This window comes from Kogia breviceps, chromosome 1 (genome assembly GCF_026419965.1).
Source record: "Kogia breviceps isolate mKogBre1 chromosome 1, mKogBre1 haplotype 1, whole genome shotgun sequence".
In the NCBI taxonomy this organism is placed as follows: domain Eukaryota; kingdom Metazoa; phylum Chordata; class Mammalia; order Artiodactyla; family Physeteridae; genus Kogia; species Kogia breviceps.
The window spans coordinates 158,726,094-158,741,323 of record NC_081310.1 but is presented as its reverse complement, the minus strand read 5'-3'; the positions used below and the strand labels follow the sequence as shown (position 1 = coordinate 158,741,323).

Here is a 15,230-nt window from a genome sequence, read left to right as displayed (position 1 = left end):
TAAATTGTTTTTATTATGAAAGAGTGAATTTTGTCAGATGCTTTTTCTGCATCAATTGATATGATCACATGTTTTTTCCCCTTCATCCTGTTAATGTGTATTATATTGATTTTTTTCTTTTTAAAAAATTTATTTATTTTACTTGTTTACCTCTGGCTATGTTGGGTCTTCATTGCTGTGCGTGGGCTTTCTCCAGCTGTGGCAAGCAGGGGCCACTCTCTGTTGAAGTGCTCAGGCTTCCCATTGCAGTGCCCTCTCCTGTTGCAGAGCACAGGCTCTAGGCGCGTGGACCTCAGTAGTTGTGGCACACAGGCTCAGTAGTTGTGGCTTGCGGGCTCTAGAGTGCAGGCTCAGTAGTTGTGGTGCACAGGCTTAGGTGCTCCGCAGCATGTGGGATCTTCCCAGACCAAGGATCAAACCTGTGTCCCCTGCATTGGCAGGTGGATTCCCAACCACGGTGCCACCAGGGAAGCCCTCTATTGATTTTTTATGTTGAACCATCCCAAATTTATTCTTGCTCCCCTCTATTTTTTCTCCCACGTTGCAGCCATGCAGATCTGATCATGTCTTTTTCTTTGATTAAAACATTTAAGTGATTTCCCATTGCTCTGTTAAAAATACCAAAGCTGTTAATACAACCTAGAGAACCTTTGCTTGGTCTGGCCTCATCTTATTCCACGCATCCCTTAACTCTCAGGGTCTCTAGCCACATTAATCCTTTTTAGTTTCTTGATAGAGCCATGTTCTAACCCTAATGGCACCCTGGCACATGGTATTTTTTCTGCTTACTCTTGTCTCTCTCCTTGGTACCATTTTATGCATAGAAAACTTTTACCCATGCTTCAGATTTTATCTCTGTCATTTCCTAAATAAAATCTTCCCTGACCCTGCCAATCTAGGTAAAACCTAGATTACATGATCTTATTTTACCATGTACTTCTTTTGAAGCAAGTAATTTTACACTCACTTGTGTTATTATTTGATTTTAGATTATAACCTCTGTAGACTGTAAATTCCACAAAAGTAAGGGCCATATCTGTTTTGTTCACTGCTACACCCAATAGGGTAGCCCAGTGCCCAGTACATAATCAGAGCTCATATATTTGTGGAATAAATGAGTGAATGAAGGCTTCTTGGTTTTACCTCTTTATTCGAAAGGTTATTGAAGGATTTCAAGATTAATAATTCAGTTTAATTTTTAGGAAGTTCTATCATTCGGTATTTGTGTGAAAGATGAATTGGAAAGACACATCTGAAGGTTAGGAGGACAGATAATAGATTTTGATGATCTCCTAGGTCTCGTATAATAAAGGCTTGAATAAAGGCATTAGCATAGGATGGAGAGGAAGAGGTGGGATTTGGGGAGAACCATTTAAGAGAGAGAACAACAGGACTTAGTGACTGACTGGATGTGGTCATAGTGATGGAGAAGGAAAAGTCAAAGTCTCAAAATGATACGTGAATAGTATGAGACGCTATTACATAGTGGTTAAGAACAGAGGCTTTGGAGACTTTTAATGTAACTTACTAGCTGTATGAAAGAGCAGTTCTACTTCACATTTGTTTATTTAACTCTGTTAATTATAAATGAATGCCTTCATAGAACTTATGAGGTTGAATGAGATAATACATGTATGTAAAGTGCCTAGTATTCATACGGTTTGCTGTGAACTTGAGCAAGTCTTTTTTTTTTTTTTTTTGTAGTACGCAGGCCTCTCACTATTGTGGCCTCTCCCGTTACGGAGCACAGGCTCCAGACGCGCAGGCTCAGTGGCCATGGCTCACGGCCCCAGCTGCTCTGCGGCATGTGGGCTCTTCCCGGACCGGGGCACGAACCCGTGTCCCCTGCATCGGCAGGTGGACTTTCAACCACCGCGCCACCAGGGAAGCCCTGAGCAAGTCTTTTAACCATCCAAATTTAGTTTCCTCTGATAGAAAATAAGGATAATATATCCCCTTTTCTCCCTGTATCACAGAGTTACTTTGAAAATGTGAAACCTCTGAAAAATGTAAATTGGTAGTCATGTTAGCTAGGTATATTAATTACATCTAGTAGAAGAAGAGATGATTGCTCTCACTTTGTCTTTAATAGGACCTCATCGCTTGTTTCATCTTTGTAAGATATAGGATACTTACTGTCCATAAAAGCTGGATTAGTAAAATTTACACTACTGGGAACACCTTTCTGCCTGTATGGAGCTCTCTGTGATATGGGACTAATGAGTTCTCAAGAAAATAAATTTTAACAGGGAGCTGAGGAGATCCTTGTTGCCTGGTATGGAAGGGATAAGAAAGTAAGATTGTCGGGAACTGACCCTGGAAAGTGGAAATAAGGTGCTGGAAATTGGCATGGCCAATTTTTGTTTGTCTGCTCTGATTCCCTGTAGCTGGGGCTGTGCATATTTTTATGATTGAGTTGTGTATTTTGATCTTTCCTGGCCTTCGTAGCAAACCAGTGAAAGCAGATGGTATTATTATTCTGCACATAAGGACAGTTAAAAAAAAAAAAAAAAAAAAACAGAAGTTAAAGCCCAGAATTCCCAGTCTTAAAAAACAGAAGTTAAAGCCCAGAATTCCCAGTCTTTGTTTATTTCATCTGCTATATTGCCTTTTCAAACAGAAATAGCAAATGTTACTATTCTAAACGCCCATGTTATGTGATATTGTGTACAGGAATTTTGCCTAAGGGCAGCTTAGATTTTTTTCCCCTGCTATGTATTTGGTGTGTAATCTTGGCTAAGATTTTTGTTCTCAGCCAGCAATCTCACTTTCCTTATTTTTGACAGACATGTTAATCTCTTTCTTGCTTTTGAATTGGGTCTTGCACCCAGCTTCCTCAATTGCATTTTCCTTTGAAGTTTTTAGTGTTGTATTAGTACGGTTCCCTGTCACTCAGTGTTGGTCAGTATTGGTTTACTTCCTTTATACTGTGATCCTAAGTAAATTTAGTATATTCTTTTTCCTGCAGGTTTTCTGTGCTTCCTGCTGTAGCTTGAAATGTAAACTGTTATACATGGATAGAAAGGAAGCTAGAGTATGTGTAATCTGCCATTCAGTGCTAATGAATGGTAAGTATTAAAACAGGTTCAATTCACAGTTATTGAGACAGAACAAGAGAATTCCAATGAAGAGACTACTGTTTTTTCCTTCCTTGCTCTACAAGTTGCTCACCTTCTCAAATGTCATAACTTTACCTGAAAAATTTAAAAATACTTTAGCATTTCAGAATTCCTGTGCCTAATTTAATGAATGAATGCTAAAGTCAGGTAAGTTTTGCAGGAAAAAAGGAAATTCTTGTGGAAATCTGGTGCTCTGTGGCTGTTAATGTTCCTGTGAAATGACTGGACTGGGAGTGGGGAGGGGGCTATTGACCACTGAGATGATGAAATATTAAAATTGGGCTGAGGTTTTCCTTTTAAGGGAAGCTTTCTCTTTCTAGGGAATATCTTAATTTAGAACACATTCTTATTGACACTTTGGTTCACTCATCTTGTTAAAAATAAATATTTTAGCATCTCGAATCAAATAGAAAATTGCATTTTTCTGTCAGTTATCATCTTAATACTACTTAGATTTGTCGTAAGAGTAAGTTTTAAATTTACTTATGTGGTAAAAGAATATGTCCAGGAGAAGGTAAATATAGCTTATCCAGTGTTCACCTTTTGCGGGACTGGAAATAAATCCAAGGGCATTTTAGTTAAAACAAAACTCCCAAAACAAACAAAAATTCCCCAGAGTATTCTTGTAAAGAGATACAATAAAATTGATCAGGCCGTATAGTATTTTCTCTTTGAGTGCATCTTTGTACAGTTGCCAGAACAGTTACTAATAGACATAAAATGTTGAACTTAGACACCACTGCTGCTTGTGCCAGGATAATGTGTCTCCTGGAGGCTGAAACTTATCTGCTCACGGCCCCTCCTGCTCTGTGTGTCTGCATTGCTCATAGTGATGTTTTCCTGTTGCTTCCTTATTAACCTATTGCATGTCATTTAATCTGATCTGTTCTAATTTCCTATGGTCCACCCAATTTCCTCCCATTTCTGAATTCTTATAATTTTGATCAAATATGAATTCATTCTCTTTACTCTTAAGGCTCATTTTTCAGATGGTGGTTATTTCACTCGGTGATGATTTCATTTTTGGATATTTATCCACAGATAAGAGCATGCTGCTTAATTTCAGTACCTGATACCTCTTTTATTTGTTGAGGTCTTCCAACTTGATGGCTTTTTTTTTAACTTGACATAGCTAAAGATGAAGGAAATGGCAGAGGATTCATATGGAATACTTACTTTTTATTAAGCCAAGGATGCTCTTAACAGGGGATCCTAAAATAATCTTTTTGTGGTTTTTCCAACGTCTTTCCTCTCGCATGGCTTAGCCTGGTCCTTTACTGAATATTTAATTTGATGCTTTTCAGTGTTCCCTATCCCTTTTCCCCTTTCTCCTTTTCTCTTCCTTCCCTCTTCCTGCTAGTGCTTTCAAAGGAACATAGCTGTTGTTTCTAGCTTTGTACTGCAGTTTGGAGGCAATAAGTATTCAAAATCTTATGGATCATTCTTTGATGTAGAATGAGATTTTTAAAAAGATGCTCCAAAAATTGGGTGGTTTCTATTCCTGGGCATGTTATATTACCTGAGCCCAGAAGATAAAATTTATATCTTTCATTTCTGTAGTATCTTTCATCCTATTTACTTTAAAAACAGTAGTTGATATGTCAGTATTTAGTTAGTAAAATTATAGAGTATACAGAACCTTAACACATTTGTGATCATTCATATTGGTTGATGGCACTTATGTGATATTGGCACATTTTCATGTTCAAATGGGTCCTGTGCTTTTGAGACACACCAAAGATGTGAAATGGTTGTTTTTGCTGGATACTTTTACACAGGGTAATGATTGCACAAAAGCAAAATTCACGAAAATGTTGAGATGTGTTCTCCTGAGCTTTAGGCTTCAGAATTTTTAAAATGAGATTTTACCTCAACTAAGAAGAGCCTAAAAATCTAGAAATGAAACAAAACATATCATATAGTGGAGTTATGCTATTTTAGCCCCTGATTTTGATTTTTGATAGAATTTTATAAAATGCATTGAATATTAAACCTGCCCTACCCACCAGAAATGTCTAAATGCTATCCCAGTTGCAAGTCCTTAATAAGTTTAATGTTGTTTTACTCCCTCTTAAGGGAATATATGGTCCCCTTTAAAGAAACCAGGGGCCTAGTCATTAACCTCAGACTGATCCGCTATCAGTCTATATCAGAATTATCATGTAATTCTTATTTGTTGCTTTCAAATAGCTTACTTAACTACATGGTCTCCTTTATTGAATAAAATCACCTATCTCCTTAATACCTTCACTAACTGGAAGAGAGACATACTATGAGTGTTAATTAGGAGGAACTACATTATTTATCCAGTATTGTGGAGGTCTTGATGTCCATATTTTGCAATCCATTCACATTGATTGTGTCTGTATTTGCTTTAGCTCAAGCCTGGGAGAACATGATGAGTGCCTCAAGCCAGAGCCCTAACCCTAACAATCCTGCTGAATACTGTTCTACTATCCCTCCCTTGCAGCAAGCTCAGGCCTCAGGAGCCCTGAGCTCTCCACCTCCCACTGTGATGGTACCTGTGGGAGTTTTAAAGCACCCTGGAGCAGAAGGTAGGGGATCATGTGCTATTCTCTCTCTTTTTCCTCACCAAGTTCCTCTGAAAAGGTGCTGATGTGATTTTACATCACAAGTCTTTAACACACTGCAGATAAGTCCCTTTGGGTGGTTATTAAAGTAGAAGAACAAGGTGAGAAATGTGTTGAGACTATTTCTGGGCAAGTAAAGAAGAATATTGTGTTGCCTGATATTTTGGAGGCACCTCTAAAAATACGCCAGTACCCTCTCCAGCTTAAGAATGGAGTAATTACTTTGCTTTTACTTGAAAAGAGTTGCAGAATTTGAAATCAGCCTGCAAAATCCTAGCCTCATGCCTACCTTAGTGTTCTTTGCAGGAATTTAGTAAGTGATGAAAAATAAGAATTCTTTTTTCTGACCAGCCCATTCTAGTATTGCCTTTTGGAATATATATTACCATTTTCTCTTTGCATTTTTAATCTATCCCTGTAAAAATATGAAAATACTGTGTTAGGTACACAGACATTTATAAAATCCAGAACTTTAATTCTGATTATATCATATGATAGGTAGAAAATCATAGGCTTAACTTATTTTAGTTTATTATATCTTTATGATATTGTCAGATGAAAGGCACTTTGTAAGTTCAGGGGATTATCAATAGTAAAAATAACAAATATTTCCTTAAAATGATCTGTCAAGAAGTCTCCCCTGATAATTAAACTCTGTCTTCTTTCATTAATTTTATATCTTTTTTGTCTAGCAGTATTCCCTTCCCCTTGTTAAATAGCCCTCCTCCCCTTTTGAAGATCAAAAACTTCTACTGACATTATCATACTCTTCTGAGCTCAGGCTTTTGTTCTTAAAATCTTTATTCTCTTTACTTCATTTGTTGTTTTTGTTGTTCTTCCCTGGTCTCTCTTTGTTTTGGCCTTTGAATTGATTTTCAAAACTGGATTTAAAGAGATCATTTCATCAGACTCAGTTTTCTAGCTTTTCCCTATCCTTTTACTAAAAAGCAGACTACTGCATTTCACTGTCTGCACTGCCAGATCAGTCTTTTTCTTCTTCAGTTACACTTTAGCCAAAGATCTGGTCAGTTTGCTTCCCAATTCTTACATATCTGTGCCAACTCTTCTTTTATTAATTAATAATTCTTCAACATTCTTCAGGGCATCTTTTGCCTTTTAAAAATACCGTATCACTTTTCCAGATATTTTATTCCTACAGAAACCTCATACTTTTAGGAGCTGTGGATGTCTATTTCTAGATATTTTTTCTGGGCTATTAGTTTATTTCCTAGGCACTTCAAACATCTTCCTAGTTTCTCTGTTAGTGATATGGAACAGAGTATGTGACATAATCATAGGCATATTTAATACTTTAAAGCAAAGTGTTTTAAATCTTTACATATAAATTACAGAAGTAAGGAGTATATTTAAATGTGTATTTTTATTAATTTATAACCACTTTTATACAGTTACAATTATATTTAGAAGTATAAAGTGCTAAATAGTGATTTCTTTGTACATCTGAGATTGGTGACCTTCTCTTCTTGATGTTAGAAACCCTATCAATGTCACAGTGTTACCTGTTTTATTTTTCTGGCTCCTCAAGTGGCTCAGCCCAGAGAGCAGAGGCGAGTTTGGTTTGCTGATGGGATCTTGCCTAATGGAGAAGTTGCTGATGCAGCCAAATTAACCATGAATGGAACTTCCTCTGCAGGAACCCTGGCTGTGTCACATGACCCAGTCAAGCCAGGAACTACCAGTCCCCTATCAGCAGAGGTAAGAAAACAAAACAGCAACTAAAATTGAGTACTTACTTTACTCAGCACTGTTCTGCCTCTGTCTTGTCTTTTTCTAAGTTGAGTGACCTTTTTGTGGAGCCCTGTAGACTTCAGATACAGTTTAGTGCATGTGTGTTTGTGTGTGTGCATGCTTGTGTGTGTGTCTAGGGGTAAAATAAATGTGGCAAAACCAGTTGTTCTTGTTTGTTCTATATTTGGAAGTTTTTTCAGGAGAAAGATTCTTATAAAGGTTGTTCTCAGGTGAGCTCAGTCTACTAGTGTAGCTAGAGGTTATGCTAGAGCGAATCCTGGTCCCTTGATACCTTGGTTTTCAAAGCATATTCCCCAGGTTCTGTGGTAGCTGCCAGGGAGTTGCCGTGGTGAGGAAGGGCCAGGAAATATGAAGGTGGCTGAGGAATCCTTCTATTCCTTTGTCTTCAACCCGAGCATCTCTACTTTTTTCTGGTCTGCCTGTTGTGTTTCCAAGTAAGACTTTTAAAAAGGATTCTAAAGCTTAAAAATAAACCACTGACTTAATGGATGGAAGACTCATATAATTTACCTAAGGAAACTAGCTCATACTGTGCTGTCACATTTACTTTGTCTCTATAGGATACACTGGTCACAGTTTGGGGGCTAATTTTCAGAAGGGTCAAATACTAGCTACATGTTTTTGAGTCTGTGAAAGAATAGAGCCACCTAAGACCATAATTGGAAAGTATACATGTAGGATCGTTTATACAATGGGTCCCTTTCTTATTGCTGTTTGCCCCGTTGAATATGGTGGTCAAGATTATAATAAAGTGCAGGGAGAAGGGAGAAGATGGCGGAAGAGTAAGACGCGGAGATCACCTTCCTCCCCACAGATACATCAGAAATACATCTACACGTGGAACTGCTCCTATAGAACACCCACTGAATGCTGGCAGAAGACCTCAGACCTCCCAAAAGGCAAGAAACTCCCCACGTACCTGGGTAGGGCAAAAGAAAAAAGAATAAACAGAGACAAAGAATAGGGATGGGACCTGCACCAGTGGGAGGGAGCCGTGAAGGAGGAAAGGTTCCCACACACTAGAAGCCCCTTCGTGGGTGGAGACTGCGGGTGGTGGAGGGGGAAGCCGCGGAGGAGAGCGCAGCAACAGGGTGCGGAGGGCAAAGCGGAGAGATTCCCGCACAGAGGATCGGTGCCTACCAGCACTCACCAGCCCAAGAGGCTTGTGTGCTCACCCGCTGGGGCGGGCGGGGGCCGGGAGCTGAGCCTCGGGCTTAAGTCGGATCCCAGGGAAAGGTCTGGAGTTGGCAGAGTGAAAACAGCCTGAAGGGGTTAGTGCCCCACGGCTAGCCGGGAGGGAGTCCGGTTGAAGTCTGGAGCTGCCGAAGAGGCAAGAGACCTTTTCTTCCGTCTTTGCTTCTTGGTGCGCGAGGAGAGGGGTTTAAGCGCGCCGCTTAAAGGAGCTCCAGAAACGGGCGCGAGTCGCAGCTGCGGGCGCGAGTCACGGCTGTCGGCACGGACAGCAGAGACGGGTGTGGGATGCTAGGGTTGCTGCTGCCGCCACCAAGAGGCCTGTGTGCGAGCACAGGTCACTCTCCACACCACCCCTCCCGGGAGCGCATGCAGCCTGCCACTGCCGGTGTCCCGGGATCCAGGGACAGCTTCCCCGGGAGAACGCATGGTGTGCCTCAGGCCGGTGCAGCGTTATGCCGGCCTCTGCCGCCGCAGGCTCGCCCCGTATCCGTGTCGCTCCCTCCACCCTGCCTGTGCCAGAGCCCCCGAATCAGCTGCTCCTTTAACCCCGTCCTGTCTGAGCGAAGGGCAGACGCGGACGACCTACACGCAGAGGCGGGGCCAAGTCCAAAGCTGAACCCCAGGAGCTGTGCGAACAAAGAGGAGAGAGAGAGGTCTCTCCCAGCAGCCTCAGAAGCAGTGGATTAAAGCTCCACAATCAACTTGAAGTGCCCTGCATCTGTGGAAAACCTGAATAGACAGCGAAATATCCCAAGTTGAGGAGATGGACTTTGGGAGCAAGATATACTATTATTTTCCCCTTTTTTCTTTTTGTGAGTGTGTGTGTGTGTGTGTATGTGTGTGTGTGTGTGCTGCTGTGTGAGATTTTATCTGTATAGCTTTGCTTTAACCATTTGTCCTAGGATTAGACCGACGCGTTTTTTTTGTTTTTTTAATAGAAATTTTTCTTCTTAATAATTATTTTTTATTTTAATAACTATACTTTATCCTACTTTATTTTGTCTTCTCTCTTCCTTCCTCCCTTCCTTCCTCCCTTTCTTCCTCTCCTCCTTCCTTCCTTCCTTTCTTGCTTCCTTCATTTCTTCCTTCCTTCATTTCTTGCTTCCTCCCTTCCTTTCTTCCTTCCTTCCTCCCTTCCTTTCTTCCTTCCTTCCTTCCTTCCCTCCCTCCCTCCTTCCTTCCTTTTCTTTCCTTTCTATTTTTTCTCCCTTTTATTTTGAGCTGTGTGGATTAAAGGCTCTTGTTGCTCCAGCCAGGCGTCAGGGCTGTGTCTCTGAGGTGGGAGAACCAACCTCAGGACACTGGTCCACAAGAGACCTCCCAGCTACATGCAATATCAAATGGCGAAAATCTCCCAGAGATCTCCATCTCAACACCAAGACCCAGCTTCACTCAAGGACCAGCAACAAACAGTACTGGACACCCTATGCCCAACAAAGAGCAAGACAGATCTACAGCCCCATCCATTAGCAGAGAGGCTGCCTAAAATCATAATAAGGCTACCAACATCCCCAGACACACCACCAGACGTGGACCTGCCCACCAGGAAGACAAGATCCAGCCTCATCCACCAGAACACAGGCACTAGTCCCCCCAACCAGGAAACCTACTCAACCCACTGAACCAACCGTAGGCACTGGGGACAGCCACCAAAAACAACAGGAACTACAAACCTGAAGCCTGCAAAAAGGAGACCCCAAACACAGTAAAATAAGCAAAATGAGAAGAGAGAAAAACACACAGCAGATGAAGGAGTAAGATAAAAACACACCAGACCTAACAAATGAAGAGGAAATAGGCAGTCTATCTGAAAAAGAATTCAGAATAATGATAGTAAAGATGATTCAAAATCTTGGAAATAGAATCTTGGAAATAAATTGCAAGAAACAGTTAACAAGGACCTAGAAGAAATAAAGAGGAAGCAAGCAATGATGAGCAACACAATAAATGAAATGAAAAATACTCTAGATGGGATCAATAGCAGAATAACTGAGGCAGAAGGACAGATAAATGACCTGGAAGATAAAATAGTGGAAATAACTACTGCAGAGCAGAATAAAGAAAAAAGAATGAAAAGAACTGAGGACAGTCTCAGAGACCTCTGGGACAACATTAAACGCACCAACATTCGAATTATAGGGGTCCCAGAAGAAGAAGAGAAAAAGAAAGGGACTGAGAAAATATTTGAAGAGATTATAGTTGAAAACTTCCCTAATATAGGAAAGGAAATAGTCAATCAAGTCCAGGAAGCACAGAGAGTCCCATACAGGATAAACCCAAGGATATACACACCAAGACACATAATAATCAAACTGTCAAAAATTAAATACAAAGAAAACATATTAAAAGCAGCAAGGGAAAAAACAACAAATAACACACAAGGGAATCCCCATAAGGTTAACATCTGATCTTTCAGCAGAAACTCTACAAGCCGGAAGGGAGTGGCAGGACATATTTAAAGTGATGAAGGAAAAAAACCTACAACCAAGTTTACTCTACCCAGCAAGGATCTCATTCAGATTTGATGGAGAAATTAAAACCTTTACAGACAAGCAAAAGCGGAGAGAGTTCAGCACCACCAAACCAGCTCTACAACAAATGCTAAAGGAACTCTTTAGGCAAGAAACACAAGAGGAGGAAAAGACCTACAAGAACAACCCGAAACAATTAAGTAAATGGTAATAAGAACATACATATCAATAATTACCTTAAATGTAAATGAATTAAATGCTCCCACCAAAAGACACAGACTGGATGAATGGATACAAAAACAGGACCCATATATATGCTGTCTACAAGAGACCCACTTCAGACCTAGGGACACATACAGACTGGAAGTGAGGGGATGGAAAAAGATATTCCATGCAAATGGAAATCAGAAGAAAGCTGAAGTAGCAATTCTCATATCAGACAAAATAGACTTTAAAATAAAAACTATTACAAGAGACAAAGAAGGACACTACATAATGATCAAGGGATCGATCCATGAAGAAGATGTAACAATTGTAAATATTTATGGACCCAACATAGAAGCACCTCAATACATAAGGCAAATACTAACAGCCATAAAAGGGGAAATCGACAGTAACACAATCATAGTAGAGGACTTTAACACCCCACTTTCACCAATGGACAGATCATCCAAAATGAAAATAAATAAGGAAACACAAGCTTTAAATGATACATTACACAAGATGGACTTAATTGATATTTATAGGACATTCCATCCCAAAACAACAGAATACACATTTTTCTCAAGTGCTCATGGAACATTCTCCAGGATCGATCATATATTGGGTCACAAATCTAACCTTGGCAAATTTAAGAAAATTAAAATCGTATCAAGTATCTTTTCCGACCACAACACTATGAGACTAGATATCAATTACTGGAAAAGATCTGTAAAAAATGCGAACACATGTAGGCTAAACAATACACTACTTAATAATGAAGTGATCACTGAAGAAATCAAAGAGGAAATCAAAAAATACTTAGAAACAAATGACAATGGAGGCACGATGACCCAAAACCTATGGGATACAGCAAAAGCAGTTCTAAGAGGGAAGTTTATAGCAATACAGTCATACCTTAAGAAACAGGAAACATCTCGAATAAACAACCTAACCTTGCACCTAAAGCAATTAGAGAAAGAAGAACAAAACCCCCCCAAATTTAGCAGAAGGAAAGAAATCATAAAGATCAGATCAGAAATAAATGAAAAAGAAATGAAGGAGGGCCTCCCTGGTGGTGCAGTGATTGAGAGCCCGCCTGCTGATGCAGGGGACATGGGTTCTTTGCCCCGGTCCGGGAAGATCCCACATGCTGCGGAACAGCTGGGCCCGTGAGCCATGACTCCTGAGCCTGCGCGTCCGGAGCCTGTGCTCCGCAATGGGAGAGGCCACAACAGTGAGAAGCCCGCATACCGAAAAAAAAAAAACAAAGAAAAGAAATCAAGGAAACAATAGCAAAGATCAATAAAGCTAAAAGCTGGTTCTTTGAGAAGATAAATAAAATTGATAAACCATTAGTCAGACTCATCGAGAATAAAAGGGAGAAGACTCAAATCAATAGAATTAGAAATGAAAAAGGAGATGTAACAACTGACACTGCAGAAATACAAAAGATTATTAGAGACTACTACAAGCAACTGTATGCCAATAAAATGGACAATCTGGAAGAAATGGACAAATTCTTAGAAATGCACAAGCTGCCGAGACTGAACCAGGAAGAAATAGAAAATATGAACAGACCAATCACAAGCTCTGAAATTGAAACTGTGATTAAAAATCTTCCAACAAACAAAAGCCCAGGACCAGATGGCTTCACAGGCGTATTCTATCAAACATTTAGAGAAGAGCTAACACCTATCCTTCTCAAACTCTTCCAAAATATAGCAGAGGAAGGAACACTCCCAAACTCATTCTATGAGGCCACCATCACCCTGATACCAAAACCAGACAAAGATATCACAAAGAAACAAAACTACAGGCCAATATCAGTGATGAACATAGATGAAAAAATCCTCAACAAAATACTAGCAAACAGAATCCAACAGCACATTAAAAGGATCATATACCACGATCAAGTGGGGTTTATTCCAGGAATGCAAGGATTCTTCAATATATGCAAATCAATCAACGTGATACACCATAGCAACAAACTGAAGGAGAAAAACCATATGATCATCTCAATAGATGCAGAGAAAGCTTTTGACAAAATTCAACACCCATTTATGATAAAAACCCTGCAGAAAGTAGGCATAGAGGGAACTTTCCTCAACATGATAAAGACCATATATGACAAACCCACAGCCAGCATTGTTCTCAATGGTGAAAAACTGAAACCATTTCCACTAAGATCAGGAGCAAGACAAGGTTGCCCACTCTCACCACTCTTATTCAACCTGGTTTTGGAAGTTCTAGCCACAGCAATCAGAGAAAATAAAGAAATAACAGGAATCCAAATAGGAAAAGAAGAAGTAAAGCTGTCACTGTTTGCAGATGACACGATACTATACATAGAGAATACTAAGGATGCTACCAGAAAGCTACTAGAGCTAATCAATGAATTTGGTAAAGTAGCAGGATACAAAATTAATGCACAGAAATCTCTGGCATTCTTATATACTAATGATGAAAAATCAGAGTGAAATTAAGAAAACACTCCCATTTACCATTGCAACAAAAAGAATAAAATATCTAGGAATAAACCTACCTAAGGAGACAAAAGACTTGTATGCAGAAAACTATAAGACACTGATGAAAGAAATTAAAGATGATACAAATAGGTGGAGAGATATACCATGTTCTTGGATTGGAAGAATCAACATTGTGAAAATGACTCTATCACCCAAAGCAATCTACAGATTCAATGCAATCCCTATCAAATTACCACTGGCATTTTTTACAGAAGTAGAACAAAAAATTTCACAATTTGTATGGAAACACAAAAGACCCCGAATAGCCAAAGCAATATTGAGAACGAAAAATGGAGCTGGAGGAATCAGACTCCCTGACTTCAGACTATATGACAAAGCTACAGTAATTAAGAGAATATGGTACTGGTGCAAAAAGAGAGATATAGATCAATGGAACAGGATAGAAAGTCCAGAGATAAACCCATGCACCTATGGTCACCTAATCTGTGACAATGGAGGCAAGGATATACAATGAAGAAAAGACAGCCTCTTCAATAAGTGGTGCTGGGAAAACCGGACAGCTACCTGTAAAAGTATGAAATTAGAACACTCCCTAACAGCACACACAAAAATAAACTCAAAATGGGTTAAAGACCTAAATGTAAGGCCTGACACTATCAAACTCTTAGAGGAAAACATAGGCAGAACACTCTATGACATAAATCACAGCAAGATCCTTTTTTGACCCATCTCCTAGAGAAATGGAAATAAAAACAAAAATAAACAAATGGGATCTAATGAAACTTAAAAGCTTTTGCACAGCAAAGGATACCATAAACAAGACCAAAAGACAACCCTCAGAATGGGAGAAAATATTTGCAAATGAAGCAACTGACAGAGGATTAATATCCAAAATTTATAAGCAACTCATCCAGCTCAATAACAAAAAAACAAACAACCCAATCCAAAAATGGGCAGAAGAACTAAATAGACATTTCTCCAAAGAAGATATACAGATTGCCAACAAACACATGAAAGAATGCTCAACATCATTAACCATTAGAGAAATGCAAATCAAAACTACAATGAGATATCATCTCACACCAGTCAGAATGGCCATCATCAAAAACTCTAGAAAAAATAAATGCTGGAGAGGGTGTGGAGAAAAGGGAACACTCTTGCACTGCTGGTGGGAATGTAAATTGATACAGCCACTATGGAGAACAGTATGGAGGTTCCTTAAAAAACTACAAATAGAACTACCATATGACCCCACAATCCCACTACTAGGCATATACCCTGAGAAAACCATAATTCAAAAAGAGTCATGTACCAAAATGTTTATTGCACCTCTATTTACGATAGCCAGGACATGGAAGCAACCTAAATGTCCATCAACAGATGAATGGATAAAGAAGA

At 39.6% G+C, this 15,230-nt stretch overlaps 1 protein-coding gene across 4 annotated transcripts in view; it reads left to right on the top strand.

Moving 5' to 3' along the window:
- Positions 1–15,230, top strand: part of ZFYVE9 (zinc finger FYVE-type containing 9) — a 193,791-nt gene that overhangs the window by 96,894 nt on the left and 81,667 nt on the right. For 3 of the 4 annotated variants that reach the window (XM_059054536.2, XM_067007676.1, XM_067007670.1), the window contains 3 exons: positions 2,969–3,068; positions 5,498–5,674; positions 7,257–7,426. In XM_059054536.2, the coding sequence (XP_058910519.1) occupies positions 2,969–3,068; positions 5,498–5,674; positions 7,257–7,426 (447 nt within the window). The remainder of the gene's footprint in view (positions 1–2,968; positions 3,069–5,497; positions 5,675–7,256; positions 7,427–15,230) is intronic. The other variant, XM_059054550.2, reaches the window with a different exon arrangement.